Here is a 20,272-nt window from a genome sequence, read left to right as displayed (position 1 = left end):
GCCATATTGGGGCCGGCGGCGGGTGGAATAGTCGTACAGTGGAGGGGGAAGCGGCTGGACGTGTTTGTTGGAGCTCCTGCCGCTGCCGCCACCTCCTAATCCCTCCACATCGACTGCCGCTCTCAAGCTTCTGACTTAACTCGGGCGTATTTGTAGTCGCGTTCCAGCCTCATACCTCACCGGGCTGTTCTCGACTGCTGAAGGGAGCCGGTCTCAGCGCAGGAGCGCCTCGGGCGCGGCGCAAAGCTCGAACGGACGGCGGGGGCGGCCAGAGCCTCTCCCGGGGGAGCTGCGCCTGAGGAGGCGGAAGAGCCCCCCTGACGCGGCTGTCGTGAGCGGCCGCCACCGCCCCTCCCGCTCTCGCCCGGGCCGGCCGGGCCACTGCCCCTGCCGCGGAGGCAGCGGCGGTCGCGGCTCTTATCTCCTCACCGGCGCTCCGGCACTCGTCTTTCTGCTCTTGAGCTCGTCGGCTAGGCTCTCCTCGAGTCCCGCTCTCCCCCCACTTCCCTCGCCCTCCCCTCCCGTCACCCTTCCCCGACCCCACCCGAGCCCGGCCCTCGGCTGCCCCGGCCATGGCGTGTGGAGCCACTCTGAAAAGGACTCTGGATTTCGACCCGCTGCTGAGCCCGGCGTCCCCGAAGCGGAGGCGATGTGCGCCATTGTCGGCGCCCACCTCGGCTGCTGCTTCTCCGTCGTCGGCAGCCGCGACCGCTGCCGCCTCCTTTTCGGCTGCCGCCGCCTCGCCGCAGAAGTATCTCCGAATGGAGCCGTCCCCCTTTGGCGACGTCTCTTCCCGTCTCACCACAGGTGGGACTCGGCTCCGCGGCCGCCGGGGTGGGCGAGAGAACTGGGGTCCCGGGACGCGGAACGCGGCCCCAGGGGTGGGGGTGCCGGACTGGTGCTCGTTCTTAGCAAAGTAGTAGACACCTTTCTTTTAGTTAGGTCCTCCAGCCTCGGCGACACAATAGAAATGGCCTGATGTCAAGGGGGTGGGGGAGTCGGGAGGTGGGGAGGCAAGGCCGTTCCTTGCCGGGTATTGTGGGGAAGAGGAAGATCTTTTCTTTGGGCTGAATGACTGGAATTGAGTGTTTCCGTAGTCTGGAGAGCCCCAGCGGAAATGATCGGAGAGGGCGATATTATTCATAAATTTAGGCGAGAGAGGGTCACATTTCACCCGAATCTCGATGTCTGTCTCCCTGAATCGATTGGTTGCAGCTATTAACTGTGGGACTGGGTGGTTTGAGGCGAGGAGGCAGCCCCTCCTCCAGTTCAGACATGGCTGATTTTAGTACCGAGGGGATGGGGGGTGGGGATGGATGTCACTGGGGCGAGATCTAGGCCTGTCATTAATCACCCACAAGAACGCCACTTTGGCTGAGTCAAGACCTGTTTCCCTAGCAGGGTCAACAACAAAGAAAATGCTCTTCCCGAGTACTGTAATATGATCGTACTATACGTCTAGATCCTGAGAAACTTGAACTTTTAATGAAAAGCGAATTGTATTGAAAATTGAGGCTGAGGAGTTGCTTCTAGTTGGAGGTGCTTTATTTCTGCTCAGCAAAGTATGGTGGGGGAGAACAGCCTAGGCCTTGAGAATAATAAAATCAACCCAAGATTTCAAGGGACTTGAGTGTTTTTGCTTTTCATCTTGAAACATTTCCTGAAAGTGACTATGGGGAAATGCCTTTTGGCTGCTTTATACTGCATGTGTATACTCAGGTTTTTTTCCTGTACTTTAAAAATCCTTGTGTGCCCCTGGCACAGTCCTAGGATAGGCTTTTGTGAACTGGTGGTGTAATCTGTTTTCTTTGAGTGTATAGCATGCAAAGGTTTCATATTTGAGCTTTTGCTAATAATATCTGCACACAAAGCCTTTTCATAGTTTTAAGTGTTTTGTTCTTGGCTTTTAAAAAACTTGTAGGCAGTATATATACCTCTGTATTTGGTAACTTCCATTTTGAATTATTTTGGTCAAGTCAGGTTTTTCAATATCCTTCCTCAAATGCCTAGGCTGCCATTTTTGCTATTAAATATTTGATCTAACTTAAGGATATACTCTTTTAGAGTTGCAGTGAGTTTTCAGAGGCATTCTCGGATAATTTTATTTAGCAACTATACCTAAATAGTCTTGTATGTAAAGGCATTCATTGATTAGTGTTAGGTTTTGCATTAAAAAAGAAACCATCAGTGTTAAGAATGAGCTTCTGGTGATTAACATTATTTTTAGAGTTTGTCTTTTTAATCAAATGGTATCATTGAAAATTGAAATGATACCTAGGAATCTGTACTTAACAAATAAGGCCACTTAAAAATAGCCCTGGCTAACCAGCCATAAATTTCAGTGGAGCTGGTGAATTAATACAGTGTTAGGTTTGGGAGTTAAACTGTATCTCAGTCCTGCAATAGTTCTGAGCATATGTGGTAAACTGGCCAGAACTATATTTATTTGTCTTCACTTTAAAGGGAACTTACTCAAGAAGAATTGTGATCCTTTACAAATCTGTCATTTCATTGCTTTGGTTAATGCAGTTGGTTCCACATTATCTCAAAATTTCAATTGAATGGACTATAATAGTAAAATTACTGGATTTAGTGAAATTGTTTAAGCCCGATGATTCAAATACATATTTTCCAAAATATGCCTGTCTTCTGTTCTTCCAGGTGTTTTTGACATCTGATCAAACAGATGGCAGTTTGATCATGTCCTGAACTCTTAAAAATCACACCCTAATTGATAATTTTGAGTCTGCTAAAAGTTGATTTAGCCTTTTCACTTAAAAAAAGGTTGATTTCAGAAAAGCAGTTGAAATTGGTAAAGTGTTATATTGCTAAAATCTACTTTTTTTTACTGTAATTTTGGATGACATTCTGCATGTAACTTAATTTGGCTTTGTTTTTAGATGCCCCCCTTTTGCGGGCTCCTGTATGGTTTTGGTAATGTTGTCATAATGGGAGCTGCAGTGTTGTGCAGGTATCAAAGAGTTTTTCAGTTTTCATGTCCCCAAACTTGCAAATAATTTTCCCAAGCACTTAATTTTTAGATTCTTGTTTTAACATTGGTGATTCTCAAACTTTACAAGAGTGAATATCTGTATATCCTTAGCTGAAATAAGTAGCTAGGGTTGGAAATGGAAAGTGACTTACCAAGTTGAGAGTGATTGGAACTCTGTGGAAACTTTATATTCCTTTCATTTCTGTGAGTTCAAATATAATTTAAACAACTTGGAACTAGAGTATTGAAGTGAATTTTTTTTAGAGCGTGCTTATAATTCAGCGTTTTATCATCATTCTTTTCTGGATACTTATATAGTGTGTTTTGATGTGTAGTTGAAATCATGTTGTGGCTTTACTAGTAGTTTCAGGAACTTGAACATCTTGTTTTAAACCCTGGTTTATTTTAGTCACCCCAGGAAGGTGATTCCAAAGTTTGACTTGATGACTATTATTTAAATCTTTATTTTTCAAACTTGCAGCTTAATGCCAGGAAAAAGGAAAGGGCTGGCAAAAAAAAAAAGTTTTACTTGAACACAGCCATGCTTTTTTTTTCTTCTTAAAGTATGGTCCATTGCAGGCTACAACGGCAGAGCTAGTATTTGTGAAAGAGATTGTATTTTCCCAAAGCTCAAGTATTTACTGCCTGATCCTTTACAGAAGAAGTGTGTCCACTCCCTGCTCTTTTAGCAGTGGAGTTTATAATGCTCAGGATGTGAAAAAGGGAAAAGTTAATGATAGGGAAGGGGGCTGGGAGGATCGACTGGGAAAATGAAGACCTCTACTGGTTGCATCAGTACTCTCACCCTGATAAATTAGTTGAAAACAGATTTCAGAGTGTTCTGCATCTTCATTAGTTTTTGAAATATTTTAATATTATCTCTTAGTCAGATTGTCACAACATTCCGAAGAACAAAATTATTTTAATAAAACTGAAATATCCTGTACCATTACAAGTGACTATCAGTCAAATCAAACACATTGTGTTTCATAATTGTGTACTGAAATGAATGGTTTGGTGAAGAGATCCTTCAATGGATGTCAACTATTTGGGAATTTGCTAGACACTTTTATTATACACATTGTTTAGGTCTTGTTACCATTGCTCTAGTCTTAGGAATTGAGTTGGATGAAGAGTTAAATTCCTTTGTAAGAATTCATTGTATTTGCTGGAAACTTGCCATTAAAAATGGAAATTGCAGCTTGTGAATGGGGAAGGGTTTACAGGAACTTAGATTGTTCAGTAGACATTGATGCATGCCTACAAACGGAGACACCAGCTGGTTTAAATGAAGTATAAACGGTTCTAGGCAAACAAATGAGATGTCTGTTGCAGGAGGCAGCATTTCACTTCAGATGTCATTTGTATTGAGCCAGAAGTGTTTTTAATATTTTGTGGTTATTTAGACAGCTGTTAAGTTGCTTCTAGTTTCTCAGTGGATTTGGCAAATAGATGGTTTTTAATGGTCTTTGTACTTCAAATTTTAAACCTGATATTTTACTTAGGACTGTGTATGCAGCTGCCGTTATTTCATATTTCTATGGATTATGCATTTAAGAATCTTGTTAAGTTTTTGGCCTTTAAAAGCAAGAGCATAGCAGTATTCATTACTGAGCTTTTTTTTCTTTAAATAGAAAAATAAAGCCTAACTTGAACACAGAAACAATAAGGTTAAGGTAAACATGGCTAGGTTGGAGAGAGGTTAGCCCTTCTTTAGGTATAGATGCTACCAGTTACCATGATTGGCACAGACACAGATTCCGAGAGGTAAAGGAGAATAATAAATTTCTTCAGTTTTTGAATGGCTTTATAGGGAAAAAAAGACACTGTGTATGTACTCAGGTAGATCTTTTCCTGAGTGTTTGATGGACCCAGGTGAGAGAGAGAAAGAGAAAGATAGAGCGTGTGCTGGGGAGGGGCAGACAGAAAGGGAGAGATCATTCCAAGCAGGCTCCATGCTGTCTTGGTGCTGGAACTTCATGAACCATGAGATCATGCGTGAGCCGAAATCAAGAGTCAGGCGCTTAACCGACTGAACTACCCAGGCGCCCCGAAAATTACTTCTGTTTTGAAAGGTTGTAAATTAAGAGATTAAGTGGAAGTGCCCTGCTTTGCATATTTTTTCTATTTGAAAATAAACTTTTGATTCTCTTTCCACTTAAAAGAGGAATGCAGAATAATAACATGGATTAGGTTTGGAGCACCTCTTGGATAGGTGCTCATGAAACTAGATAATGGTGTTGGGGTGTTGGTCTTTTAAGTACCTATAACTAATTAACAAGCAAGTTGTGGTCCCTGCAGTCTTTGCATTAACTCTGTGCGAGTACTGTTGACTCACACATCATTCTCTAAGCACATGTGAAACCACAGTGAATTACTTGCCTTTTGAAAAGACTAAAAAGTGTGAAGGGTGGAATACTTGTTTGCTTAAATGAACCAGTCTGGCCTCTGCAGATGGTGAAGAGGTCTTGAACAAATGAATTTATTAGTTCAAGAGGGTCATCTTTAATTTTATTGCTGAGTGTTGGGATTCTAGAATTCCGCTTACCAGTGTTTCTCAGCTTTCTGAACACATCTGGGAAATGTGATCTATCAGCAGCAGTCTTGTAGCAAAGACTGTTAACAGTAATTGCCCCCCCTGGATTTTGAGAGGATACAGTGGGTTATAGTTTGAAAGTAATCCCAAAGGTATTATCTGCCATACCTTCCTTCTTAATGTCTTACCACAAAGTTTTAAGATATTTATCAGATTTATTTGTTGAGTTAATCCAGCCTTGGCATCTCCCAAGGTTCTTAGAGATGCTAAGTTAAAAAAAAAAAAAAGTAATTTCAGTTCTACCCTTCATTCTGTACCAGTTTATCTTTTTACACTGTTTTATAACAATATAGCAATTGTTAAAACATGTTTTGAAAAAAGATTGTGACTCAAACAAATGAGTAGTAATAAGTATAGCAATTAGTTTAAGACTGAACAATACTTTTATTGAGGCATTTGAAGTATACTTCTCAGTATTCCCTCATTTTTCTGGACAATGATGATAAACATAGGATTTTATCATTTTCAGAGATCTCATTTGAAGAAACACATTTTTAGAGTGTACATTTTTAGGAGAAAATACTTTGTAATACGAAATTTCTGGTCTTTTATTTCTAAAGGAATTAAGTGATTTACATTATAACAAGTTTCTCACCTGATGAAGCTTTATTGAATAGGGAGGGAATCCTTGCAGGTAAATTAAAACTGTATGTCACATTGTCAGTTTTGGTATTTATTTTGGGCCTTTCGATTAAAATTTTGCAGTATGCCAGACTGTGTAATCTTCCTTGTGATGGTAGACTTTTTTTTTGGGTGGTGGTAGTGGTTTTTAACCTTCCAGCATTAGAAAAACAGCTCATAATCTGCTTATAGTTTGTCTTGGGGGTTATAACTTGCTTTCATCCTCCCTTTAAAAGTTATAAGTCATTAGTTTTTGTTACAGATGTCATAGGTAGAGCATCCTGAAATGGACTAGTGCTTTGCAACATTTTGATTGTAGTAAAATTGTCATCTTCCCATTAATACGTTTTTGGGGGGTTGACTTAATTTTTAGTTTCTAGGTTCGATTCACGTATCTGGTTTTTCTCAACATTGTTAAAATCTAAATATTTACTCCAGAAGTCACTTGTTCAAGCTTTTATGTACCTCATTTGAGTTCCAGGTACTGTGCTGGTTAGGCAAAGATAAAGAGTCTCTCAAGGGAATAGAGCTACCACTGTGGGTACTTTATTAGCTAGCTAAACTTGAATAAAAACACTGTAATCTTTATACTTTCAGTATTACCATATTTTTAAAACTATTTTTTATTTTTTATTTTCGAGAGTGTGCACTTGTGAGTGCGGGGGTGGGAGGGGAGAATCCCAAGCAGGCTTTACACTGTTCAGGCTCTATGCTGTTAGCGCAGAGCCCAACATGGGGCTTGAACCGCAAATCATGAGATCATGACCTGAGCTGAAATCAAGAGTTGGATGCTTAACCGACTGAGTCACCCAGGCACCCCATGTTTTATTTCTTTATACACACACACACACACACACACATATATTTACATAAATGTATATTGTTGAATTGATCTAGCAATTAAAGAATAGAATGTAGAGTGGAATTTGAAAGATTAGAGAAAGCCAGTTTTTTCATGCATTATTGTCCTTGAACTTTGCCTTTTAATTGTTATGGAGCATTGCCTTGTTCTGTTACCAAAATGTAATTCTCAGGAAGAAAAACTTCTTAGTTTTAGGTTGCTGTGACAGAACAGAGGAACTTGATGCTCACTAACAACCATCCATGGCTTAAAGTGAAATGGTGCATTATCAGAGGCTGGCACTGTAATCAGTCCTTGTATGTATGACAATGCTGACCTACCAATTTAGAATAATTCCTCCCTTATAAAACATCAGTAAAACATTCTGGTTAGATATAGAGGACTGTCCTCTATAGATTAGAGATGTAGAAGTATCCCTTATATAAATATCTAAATGTAATATGGAAGATTTATATGTATTTATATATATTTATTTATATACATTATTTATGTGTATATATTATATATATATTTTATATATATATAATATATATATAATTTGTTATAACCAGTTTCAGAGCTCTGGGTAGATGAGAATTATAACACTGTTTGGTTACTATCTTCCTAACAATAGAGTTTGAGGTTTCAGGGCATGATACATAGTAGTAATTCCTCTATTCTGACATCCTATTTTTTAAAAAAAAATTAGCTTTCCTTGTGATTTATTGTAACTTTAGTTACTTGTGGAATACGGTCTAGGTATTGTAGTAATACAGTACTGGGAAGGGCAGCAGAGGTTGACCTTAAGCCCTGAGGTCAGGCTTGGCCCTGACTTGTTCCAGCTGTGTGACCTTTCAGAAGACATTGAAGCAAAGCCACATTTTCTTCATCTATAAAATAATGCACACGATTATAGTAATATCTGACTTCCTAGGGTGGGTTGTGAGGATTAGGAGCATTTCCTGTCCCTAAGTGCTGGAGATAGTTACAGTGGAGCAACCTCAAATGGGACTTTATTCACTGTCCAGTAGTCCTGCCATTTCGGTGAATGACCTTGCCTTCAACTTCACAGATAAAATAGAAGCCATCTAATGGCAGTTTCTTCATTTTTCCCAGTACCAATACTACCAGTAGTTGTGCTGTCTTGTTTTCCTTTGAGTATTACCAACGAAGTTTGAGATAATTAAGGCACTTTACACAATGGGGGAAGGATCCACTTCTCCAAAGGAACCTTATCTTCAGGATTATTTTTCTCTTTCAACTGGACCTTTGCTTTGGCTTTAAATATTGTCAAGACTCCCATTATAAAGCAATAAATAAAACATCCTCATTTTCCTCCAGCAGTCATCCAGATTTCTTACTTCAAAACCAAATTCAGAGAGCTTTCAAATAAGTCTGTTTGCTTCTATTTCTTCACTTCTTAGGTGTGTGTACCTCAAATAGTTCTTGTCAAGTCAACAGTGATGTCCATGGCATGTAATCAGTCCTCATCTTATTTGACTCTTCTTACGGCATTTATACTGCTCTGCCACTCACTTCTTTTTGAAACATTTTTTTCCCTTCTGTGATAACACTTCCCTTCTGGCTGTTCTTTTTGTCTTCATCCAGCTATTAAACTTAGGAGTTCCTTAGTTCTAGGTTCAGCTGCAGTCCTCTCTAATAGCTCCCTAAGCAGTCAGTCACATGCATAGTCCTGACTTGACTTTTCACTTACAGATGAAGCTCTAATTTAGATCTTTAGTTTAGATCATTCCTCTCAGTTCTGGTGTTGGTGAATTTGGACCTTTTATCATTAGATATTCCCCAAGAAGTCAGGATTTTTGTTGAAGTCTGTTGATTTTTAAATATTCACAGCTACTATATAAAATATAAATGGGATAAACAAAAGATGTCTGTGGACTTCCAGTCACTGTCTTCTGGTATGAAAGGTAGTCTTAATTGCTTTTTAAAACAGTGTGTAATAGAAAAGTAAATGCATTTGTTCACCTTCAGTCCCATAACATGAATTTCATATTTTAAGAATGGTGTTAGGAAAAATGAATCAGTATATGTAAACATTATGTAATGAGTCTAAGTTTAATTTGATTTACAGTCAAGTTTAAATTGGTTTACAGAATATTTTCCTGCCAGGGAAGTGCATGTCTAATATTGAATTGCAGAAGCCATGGAGGTTAGGGTGGCAAAATGAATTTAGATCACCTTAAATATTTTTGTAATTGAAGTAAGTCTGCTGTTACTGCTTTCCTTCTCCTCTCCATTTTTCAGAATGTCCAGTAATAAATAACCACTTTATTTCTTAATTGCCATAGTAGGGGAGTTATTATTTCAAGCAGGGGATAGAAACATAAATGCCCATAGTTCCAGGCAAGTAATATAAATGAGTGAAGTAAAACTTCATGGGAATTTGTGAATTCCAGCCTTGCTACTGATCTGTAGAATCACCTGGAAACACAAGAGATGTGCAGAATCTCAGGCTCCATCCCTCAGGGTCTACATTTTAACAAACTCCCCAGCTGATATGTGTGTCCATTAAAGTTTTAGAAGCACTTGAGAATTTCTGCCCCAAAAGGTAGCAACCACTCTTAAGGTGAATTTTGCCACATAGTTTAGTTTTCCACTTAACAGTAGCCAGAAATCTGACTTTTAATTAAAGTAATGAACTTTAAATATTGGGCATAAATTCACACTTTTTAAAAAGAAACTATTCAGGGGCGCCTAGGTGGCTCAGTCGATTGAGCATCCAACTCTTGATTTCAGCTCAGGTTGTTGATCACAGGGTGGTGGAATCCAGCTAAGCCCTGTCAGGTTCTGCCCTGAGCATAGAGCCTGCATAGGATTCTCCCTGTCTCTCTCCCTCCCTCTGACCCTTTCCCTGCTCTCATGTGTGCTCCTTCTCTTTCAACATTTTTAAATTTAAAAAATTTTAAAAATAATAAACTATCTAGGCCAGACATGTTTTGGGCTCAGTTTAGCTTGTGAATCATCAGTTTGCAATCTGTGGTTTCTAGGTAAGCTATTGCTTGATATGTGTGTGTGTGTGTGTGTGTGTGTGTGTGTGTGCGCGCGCGGTGGGTGCTTTAATAAATTGTTGTAGGAGATGGATTTGTTCTTCAGCTTGATCATGGTGCCCTAGAGTCCTCCTCAAGGAGTCCACTCTAGATCTTACCTTGTTTTCGTGTCTGTAGTTAACTGAAATAGAAGCTGACCTTTTTGCCATGGCATTAAATGTTTTTGTAGCATGTGTTTTGGATTTCGGATGGTTCAGCTTCCCCTTTCTCTTTCCTATTTACTGCTTTTTTTTGGTTTTCCTAGATTATAAACTGTCTGGGAAGATACTTGTAAAGAGCTAACCAACAACAATATAGTTATATCATTTAGAGTCTAGTGTAATATAAGAGAAGTATGAACCTTATTGGATATCAGGGAGGAACCACCTGCTGATTGAGCGTTGTTGGACTCCTTGCATTAATGACTCCCATTGTGCAGTTAATTTGTAAAATTTATACTTAGACCTGAAGGGTTTTAACAAGTTGAGTCACTTCAAATAAGTAATCATTGGCTATTACAGTACCAGTGAAATAACATAATTTGATTTGTAGTGATTATGCCTTTTCTTCCTCTTGTAGGATATAAATGAATGCCTCTTGTACAGTAAAATATTATATATATTATAAACTTAGAATCTTAGCCAGTTGCTTTTAAAGTACTGTAGATAATACCCTAATGTTTGTATAATTGTGTGCAGCTATATTATGCTTATTAGGATTCATGTTAATCGAAATAGAAGTTAAAACTCCAGATATAATTTAACAATCTTGTGTTAAAATTTGGTTCCGTGTCCCTTTGATGTAGTAATTTTAAAGTAAATTAAAAATGGCATCAACTCATTCTTTTCAGTTAGATAGCTCTTGTCTGAGTAAGAATATTGTGCTTAAGATTCCTTCAAGGAGAACATAAGAACTGTTTTAGTTTCTGGGCAAATATCCTGGGAAAGTAATTTATTTATTAAAATGGACCTCCATTACAACTCTTAATTGTGTATGTTTTAATTTATAAAGGAGATGGCAATGTCTAGTATGTAGTTGAGTGCTCTAGATTTGGTTTGTTATTTTATTTGGAAACAGTTCCTTATTTTTAGGCCTTATCAGCTACTGCAGGTTTTCTGTACTTAATTTGTGTTCCTGCCTAAAACTAACAAGCTTTCAAGATTTGTTTTATTTTTTTATTTTTATAATTTTTTTTTTTTAACAATCTTTTTTTTTTTTTTTCAACGTTTATTTATTTTTGGGACAGAGAGAGACAGAGCATGAACGGGGGAGGGGCAGAGAGAGAGGGACACACAGAATCGGAAACAGGCTCCAGGCTCTGAGCCATCAGCCCAGAGCCCGACGCGGGGCTCGAACTCACGGACCGCGAGATCGTGACCTGGCTGAAGTCGGATGCTTAACCGACTGCGCCACCCAGGCGCCCCATAATTTTTTTTTTTATTAACGTTTATTTATTTTTGAGACAGAGAGAGACAGAGCATGAACGGGGGAGGGTCAGAGAGAGAGGGAGACACAGAATCGGAAGCAGGCTCCAGGCTCTGAGCCATCAGCCCAGAGCCCGACGCGGGGCTCTAACTCACGGACCGCGAGATCGTGACCTGGCTGAAGTCGGACGCTTAACTGACTGAGCCACCCAGGCGCCCCAAGATTTGTTTTATTTTTAATCCCATTATTTATCTGTCTAGATGAAATTTCACTTTATTTTTTCAAAGATACTCCAAAGAGAAACTGGAATGGAAGGTGGTACAAAAAAGGTCTTATACACCTAAACCTAAAACTTAATGAGACCTGTTAATGTTTGATTTAGTAATTACGTCAGTAGGAAAATGGCAAGTCTATGCAGGTCTGGAGCAAAAGTTTCACATGTCACAGATCTTTAGACATCTTATGGACTATACTTTATCTAGAAAGACATTTGTAGTTGCTTCTAATTCTATATTCCTCCCTTTGCTCTCAGTTCCATCTTGTTGCTGTTTCTCTTATCCTTGTTAACTTATTTTTTAATCCCTACAACCACTTTCTTCTGTTTATATTGCTGACTGTATTGTGTCCAGGCTTTCTTAAGTAATCAGTGGCAACTAAGAGTAATAAAACAGTTTGGGAGCAGGCTTAATGTTGCCACAAGCCAGGCTTTTTCTTTTTAACATTTATCCAGTTGTTCTTTGTTTTCTTTTTTTTTAATATTCCTTTGGAATATTAATCATTGATAATATCCCACCTGTTAAGGAGGAGAATTTTACTGGCAATTTTAATGTCATTTACTAGATATGGGAATGAAAATGCCATTAATCACAGAATTTGCTAATACTTTGACTTTCACTTATACATAGTGCAGTGGAAGCCTTAGTATTTTGTGGTAAAAGAGTAATGTAGTTTTTAGGATTTTTGAAAAGGGATATAACCGTTTTGTGGTGTAGTTTGTTATGAAGATAAGTGTATTTTGCTCTAGGTGATTTGCTGCAAATTCAATCGATGCTTCCATAAGCCAGATATGAAGCCTGCATTAAAACTGGAATGTTCAAATGATAATGTTAGAAGTTTCATTTCACTTTTCCTTATGTACCATAAATTGTGTTGGCAACATGATGTTAGATGTTACATGAACTTGGGATAAAATGGCACTTGCCAGTTTGATTAGAGATGGCTAGATTTAAGTAGTTTAAGTAGACCTAGGAACTTTATTGATGTGTGGAAGACCTTTATCCAACTGGTGTGGAAGCAACTTCAGTCGGCCAGGTACCTAGGTTGAGCTTAGAATGTGTTGTGGAAATTGAATCTGGGTAAATTTCTTGAGTTAACAGCTTTAAAACTGTATGCCTATCCGAACTGAGGTAAATGAGTTTGAGGCTTACAGTTAGCTGAGATCTTGGTCAAGTTAAATTGGCCATAACATTTAACACTGCCATAACATTGTTGATTACATGTTACCAGTATTAGAGCATTTATGAGCACAGTGAGGCTTAGATGACACAGTTGCCTTATATTCGACATAAAGAAAAGCACTGTAGGCTTTTTTTCTTCAGTTCTTTAACTGCCAGTATCAAGTGTTGGCAAAGATGTTGGCAAAGGAACACCCTCATACATTGCTGGTGGGAGTGTAAGATGGTATTGTGGAAAATGGTTTGGCAGCTTCTTACAAAGTAAAGCCATGCACTTATCATATAATCAGGCCATCCTGTTCCTCTTCTAGGTTATTTATCCATGAGAAATGAAAATTTTTACACCTGTAGCCTTGTACTTGAATATAATAGCCTTAGTCATAATAGCCCCAAATTGGAAGCAATCTAAATATCCATTAAAAGGAGACTGGATAAGGTGTGTGTGTACAGATACACACCATGGAGTACTAATTAATAAAAAGGGCTTAATTATTTATGAATCTCAAAAGCATTTTGCTGAGTGAGAGAAGTCAGACACAAAAATCTACACTTTCTATGATTCCATTTATATGAAATTTTCAAAACGGCAAAAAAATTTCAAATAGTGAAAGTAGATGAATATTGTGGTAATGAAGGTGAAGGTGGTGAACAGGAGCGTGAGAGAACTTTGTGGAGTGATAAAGTTCTTCATTATGATTGTGGTGGTTCCAAGACCTGTTTGTTTCATTTGCATATGTTAGAAGTCATCAAAATGTACATTTAAATTGGTGAATTCATTTTGTAAATTATACCTTAAAATTCTTTAGCTTGTTCTGTTTCTTAAGTATTAGATGGTATGGAGGTTTACAAAGCTAAATTTTAAGAAGTTTTACTGTATCTTAATCCCAGGCTAGATCTATATAGCCTAATGAACAAATTTGAGTTTGTTACTATTATTTTGATACATCTTAGTTGTGCTCTGATTTTGTGAAGAAGCAAGACTATGATCTTGAGAACAGTTGTGGTAATCAAAAAATAAGTCACACAAAAGATGTTGTGGACAAGTTACTCTTGTAACTTGTACATTTGAAATCTTTGGTTGTGAATAAACTTTAGGATGCTTTAAATGGCACTTTTTATCAGAATGGTGGTAGCTTTGATCAGAAAGTGATAAATGAGGGAGGCTTGATGTCCATCAGAGACCAAAACATCATTACTTTGAACACTTTTTAGAATATTGCTACTAAAGAGTTCTGTTATTAAAAAAAAATAATAATAAAGCTATCTGTTTGTCCTGGTTGGTATAGGAAGTTGCAGTAGTTTTGTTGGACCCCTCTATGAATCTTAGGAAACCCATTTCTATCAAGGTGCTTATTAACTGTTTAGTAGATAGCCATTTTATTTCACACTGGTAAATTCATTTTTAAATTACAGACTATTTCAAATAAGTGGAAAAGGGCTGAAAATGACCATGTTTAATATAGACAAATGTTAAGATTCTGAAAAATGTTACAGATAAAGTACCTCTTAATACAGCCGTCCTAAAGTTAAATCATTCCAATGTGTGATTCTGTACTTAAGCTGCACATTCATGTATATGTAACATATTTGTTTACACCACAAAATTTACATAAATGGAATCTTCTTCACTGGATATGTCTTTCTGCAGCTTTTTTTTCCCCGTTAAAATAATGAAAGTGGCAGAATCTAAAATGTTTAAGGAGAAAAAATAAAATAAGCGACTGATTAATGTCCGCTCAGGGTCTTCTCTCTCAAAAGCCCTAAAAGTTCTTACTAGAGAAACAACATAACGCCAGGAAAGAGGAGAATTAAATACATACCTGAGAAAACCACCAGTATTAATTTTTTTTAAAAAGATTGTTCTCATGTAAATCTTTAGCCTTCAATCAACTTTTCAGTTCATTTTTAAATTAACACATCATTGTAGACTTGATTGCTAAAGTTACATTCTGATATATTTATAAATCATTTTAATGCCTAATTGCCATCTTTTGTTTAATTTTGTTTTGGATTGGGATTAACAAATTTAGGGTGTGGCTTTTCACATGGATAATCTATCTAGGAGCTATGATGATTGTGAGAAAGTGTTTTGAGGGAAATGGAAACCTCAGGGAAATATTTTCTAGAGAGGCTATTTTGAATTAGAAATCTTTATAAAATGAACCATACTGGCATAAAGGATAAGCTTGATAGGATTTTACCCGTTTGGATGGTTGTGGTTGAAGATAATGGTACGCTGGTATGGTGGTTTACTATTGAGTACCTGTTCTGTACCAATCACATTACATGGGCTTTTACCCCCAACACTTTTTGCTGTTAATGTTATAATATTCTTAGGTTCTGTTGAGCTTAATATTAATGGCCATGACCATTTAGGATTTTTTTTTTTTTTTTTTAGTTTTCTCCTTCATTCTATCATTTTGTCAATTCTCACTGGGGTGTGCTTGTATATACATAGTGCTCCCCACTTCTAATTATTTATGGTCTTGGAAAAGCCTGCTTAATATTAATAGTTCTGTTGTGATGAATAAGGTGGCCTTTGAATTTGGGATTTTTAAGAGTCTGAGTAAACTAAAGTGAACTAAAAGTTCATAAGATGCCCTTATCTTTACATTGAATGAAAAACTTTTAAGTTATCTTTTGATAATTGGTGCTCAGAAGAAATCGTATTGTAGAATAGCTAAATTCCAGGTGGTGTGTATGTGCTGTTTCTGAATAAGTTGCCCCTATTAATGCTTAAATGAATTCCTCCAGAACATCAGTCTTCTGGATATTACTTGAAGAGAATATTTTCAGTAGATTGGTTGTACCAAGTAATTGTTGAAAACCCACGCGTTTTTTGTTTTTTTTTTTAACTTCATGGTTTTTATCTGGTCATTTTTCTTCTCTAGAACAAATTCTGTACAACATAAAACAAGAGTATAAACGCATGCAGAAGAGAAGACATTTAGAAACTAGTTTTCAACAGACAGATCCATGTTGTACTTCAGAGGCACAACCACATGCATTTCTCCTCAGTGGACCAGCTTCACCAGGTAATAATAAACTTAAAGTGAAAGGAAATGTTATTTAGTATGGTGACTCAAGCTTGTCTTTTCTCGCCTTTGATTTAAAAAAAGAAATTTATACAAGTAATGTGTGATCTCTTAAAACATGGTACAAAGTAAGTACTTGCTCCCTGGATTCCCACTACCCAGAGACAACCACCTTGATATAAAATCCCCTAAGTGGACTTTCCCATAAGTGATGTGATTTGTAGCCTTTGTTAAGAAAAAATAAATAAATAACATACCATGTATCTCTCTGTTAAGTATAGATGTACCTTGGCCACAGTTTAATACTTTGCCATTTTATGGATTTCCCATAATTTAACCATTAATGAAGATAATTAGACTGAATTTGGTATTATAGTACTTAAAAAATTTCCATGTACATATATCCTATCAGGGTAGATTCCCAAAGGTGGAAGGTGGCTCTTAATGTTTAGTAAAGTTCTCAGCAAAATAGTTTTTCTTGTGATGGTAGTTGCCTTCCTTCTCTTCCCTACCAGCAGGGATAAGAAAACCTGGCAGAATAAAAGAAAACATTCAGGGGCTCAGTAGGTAGTGCATTCAACCCCTGACCTCAGAGTTGTAAGTTCAAGCCCCATGGGCTTGGGGGATAGTTTCCTTAAAAAAAAAAAAAAAAAAAAATCAAAGTCTATAAAATAGTCAAATAAAAATAGATTAGGAAACAAAATTGTTCAAAACTAAATTCCACAGTGCTCCTGCCAGTTGGGTGTGGAGTGCCAGTGTGTGAGTGAAATGTTGTAAGGGGAGGTTAAGGGTAGAGACTAGACTTAAATCAGCAGGAACCAAGTTCATCATCATTCATTTAGTCAATTTACCTAGAAGATCAATTAAGTGGCAGCCTCAACTAAAAACTAGGAATTTGAAAGTAAAGATAGCCCTTCATGGTTACGGATTAAAGCTGGCATACTTTAATCTTGTGATAGACACAGCTCTAACAATCACAGCTCTAACGAGGATAATTAGTTAACTGGTCCCAACCATGCAGTTTACAGAAAAGCAAGTGAAACGAGGAATTGGGAGTACTAGAGACAGACATACACAGCAGGACAAACAACTGATAGGAAATCTGTGTATTTGAGGGTGTATAAAATACTTGCAGCGCTTTAATGCCTAGATGGGTAGTAGTCAAAGCCTGTGTTTTAAATAGAAGTATTTTCCAGGAATCAGTGAAGTTCTGATAAGAATTAAAAATCTTTTCATATACCAAATAATTTAAGATTTGAGTGCTATTTTCAATACTTGCAGCAGTCTCTTCACGATGGCTCTAAATCATGTGCTTTTGTTCATGTTATACATAGGGACTTCATCTGCAACGTCCTCGCCATTAAAAAAAGAACAGCCCTTATTCACTCTACGGCAGGTTGGGATGATCTGTGAACGTTTGTTGAAAGAACGTGAAGAGAAAGTTCGAGAAGAGTATGAAGAAATATTGAACACAAAACTTGCAGGTATGCAATGAGCTTACTTTAGATCTCCCAGAAACTCAACTGTAAGAAATGTATTATTTCCCATGTATCCTTCACGTCAATTAACTTACCCTGTGTATCCACTGGTTACAGTATTTTCTAAGAACCAGAGAATTTCAGTTCAGGAAAGGAAGTGAACCTTCCTGTAGCTCATGGCCTTCCTTAGTGACCTCAAGAAATAGTATTAAGTTAGCCATGTAGATCAGCAGTAGTATCAATGGGAACTAGATTTTTTTGGTTTTCCTGTGCTGAAAACTTGATTTCGGCTGTTTACCTGACTTTGGTTTTGGATTTTTAGACTACATCTTTCGTGATAACTTTTCCACTATTGTGTATGGTAACTTAATCAGGATTTCCCTGATTTTTTTTTTTTTTAATTTTTTTTTAACATTTATTTATTTTTGGGACAGAGACAGACAGAGCATGAACGGGGGAGGGGCAGAGAGAGAGGGAGACACAGAATCGGAAACAGGCTCCAGGCTCCGAGCCATCAGCCCAGAGCCCGACGCGGGGCTCGAACTCACGGACCGCGAGATCGTGACCTGGCTGAAGTCGGATGCTTAACCGACTGCGCCACCCAGGCGCCCCTCCCTGATTTTTTAAGCCATAGATTTTACTAGGTGTTGATAGTATAAGCTTTTTTATTTTGAAGTTGTTAAATCAAGGTGCTAATATAGGCAAGAAAATTTGCTTAGTTATGTGACATCTTTTTCTGTGACATCTGATTAGGTTACAGGTGGATGCTTTGGGATATATTTTGTTAAGCTTCTGTTTTCCTGTTTCCCCTCATTGCAGTAAACTGCCATTCAAAGATCACTTACTAAACTTTCAGAGCACAGCAAGATCTTTTTATTTCAAGCCCTTTATTTTTAATAGGTTAAGAAATAAGCTTCCCAGCCTATACATAAAAGTCACTTAATTTGGACTGAAATGTAGGTTTCCTGACCAAACTCTGTATTCTTTCCATTTGATAACATTATTATTATTACTGAAGTCATGTGTCTGATTCAAAGGGCCAACTTAGAATTGTTTCACTATACATACTGGATTTTTCAGTTTATCTGGCTCTAATAGTACATCTTGCAAGTCGTGTAATTTATATGTATCTTTATTTATAGAACAATATGATGCATTTGTGAAGTTTACGCATGATCAAATAATGCGACGATATGGAGAACAGCCTGCTAGTTGTAAGTATTTCATCTTTGAACTAAAAACAAGATAATTTCTTAAGACATTTATTACAATTATCTACATTCTCAAGAAGAGAATTTAACAAAATCATGGAGCAAAAAAGGCTGGAGGAAATAGGCAAAACTTTATTAAGGCTTACTTGTTGGTTATTTAAATACCTAGGACGATGTTGGGGATGAAGATCTGGAATGTCTTTGAATTTTGACCTGGACTTTGCACTAATTTTCCTTTTCCTCCCCTTTTAGATGTTTCATGAATCACGTTTTCTGCATTTGTGGGCTGCCTTGTTCCTTGTTGAGTTGTTGCAAGAGGTCCTAATTATGACATGCAGCAATGCCAATACCCCCCTGTGAATACAGGTTATCTCAAGCTTTCGTCAGTGGCAACCACTCTTAGGCAGCAACTGGTTTCGGATATTTCCCTGATGTCAGTACCATCTGGATGTGGACCTTTGCTACCTGTATTAATGCCAGTGGCCTCATTTGCTGTATCATTACAATTTGGCTTCTTATATTAATATGTTTGGAAAGGATTAAAGCTGGTATTCTAAGAACATGCCCTTCACTGGTTGTGTAAATAAAACTGTAGAATGACACTTCAGATGAAGTTAGTGTGATTTTAATTGTGCACTACAACCAAGCTGTAACCAGTTATTAATAACCTAGAATGTAATCCCAGGACATTATTATTGAAGGAGGGAGGGCATTTCTGTATTCCAGGACTTCTTGGGGTTTCAGAATGGATTTTTCTTTTCTTAAGTTTTCTTTCTTCTTCTTTTTTTTTTTTTTTTTAATTTGGTAGTTTTTATTTATTCTATCAATCGTTTTAACAAATGTTTATTGCTGCATTTTTTTCCCCAGTGTGTCGTCGTTTTACTGCCCTTGTAGTACTGGAATTTAGTTGGAAGAATAAAACATTTACTTCTAACCTGCTTTAATGTACAGATGGGTAGTACTTGAATAAAGCCAGTGTTTTAAATGTAAGCATTTTTCAGGAATCAATGAAATTAATTTTCCAATAAGATTTAAAAATCTTTTCATACACCAAATAATCTCAGATTTGAGTGCTATTTTTAAAAACTGAGTTCTGATTCCAAGTTGCTTATAACTGACTGCATTCTAGAATGTTATATAATCAGTTTTAACAGCTGTAGAATTTTTACCTCCAAGATAAGAGTAGAATCCAAGTTTTTTTTTTTTAAAGGATGATAGATGAAAACATGATTCATCACATTTAACTCCCTTTCCAAACATAGCTTTGCTGTAATGAAGTGAGCAAAAAATGCTCAGTGATTTCTTTTGTTGAATTCTTTTAACATATTTCCACTAATTAAACCAATCATAAATGTACTGGGGCATATATATTTATAATTGACCTAATTAGTCAAAGAGAAGTTTTTTTTTTTTTCCCCCCTTTTTAATTTTGGTGATTATAACTCGTCAATTTTTTGTTTAAACAAGGCCAGGGCTTAAGGGCTTTCACAAGATCCTCAGATAATTCAAATGCCCGTTAAATGGTTGAGAAGCATTGGTATAGCACAGGGTGGCCATAAATTATCCACCTAA

The 20,272-nt window shown here is 37.4% G+C and overlaps 1 protein-coding gene across 1 annotated transcript; it reads left to right on the top strand.

The window, feature by feature from the left end:
* Nucleotides 1–456: 456 nt before the first annotated feature.
* Nucleotides 457–19,690, top strand: AKIRIN2 (akirin 2). The gene is made up of 5 exons (XM_040474141.1): nt 457–807; nt 15,868–16,011; nt 17,346–17,495; nt 18,632–18,703; nt 18,953–19,690. The coding sequence occupies exons 1-5, from the start codon at nt 573–575 to the stop codon at nt 18,961–18,963; spliced, it is 612 nt and encodes a 203-aa protein (XP_040330075.1). The 5' UTR covers nt 457–572; the 3' UTR covers nt 18,964–19,690.
* The last annotated feature ends 582 nt before the right edge of the window (nt 19,691–20,272 follow it).

Source organism: Herpailurus yagouaroundi, unplaced genomic scaffold (genome assembly GCF_014898765.1).
Source record: "Herpailurus yagouaroundi ecotype Mexico unplaced genomic scaffold, PumYag 139, whole genome shotgun sequence".
Classification (NCBI taxonomy): domain Eukaryota; kingdom Metazoa; phylum Chordata; class Mammalia; order Carnivora; family Felidae; genus Herpailurus; species Herpailurus yagouaroundi.
This window is presented reverse-complemented; position numbering and strand designations above follow the sequence as displayed.

Coding starts and splice junctions, on each gene's coding strand:
- AKIRIN2 (XM_040474141.1), top strand. CDS start 573: ATGGCGTGTGGAGCCACTCTGAAAAGGACTCTGGATTTCGACCCGCTG. Junction 808..15,867: donor CTCTTCCCGTCTCACCACAG/GTGGGACTCGGC, acceptor TTTCTTCTCTAG/AACAAATTCTGTACAACATA. Junction 16,012..17,345: donor CAGTGGACCAGCTTCACCAG/GTAATAATAAAC, acceptor TGTTATACATAG/GGACTTCATCTGCAACGTCC.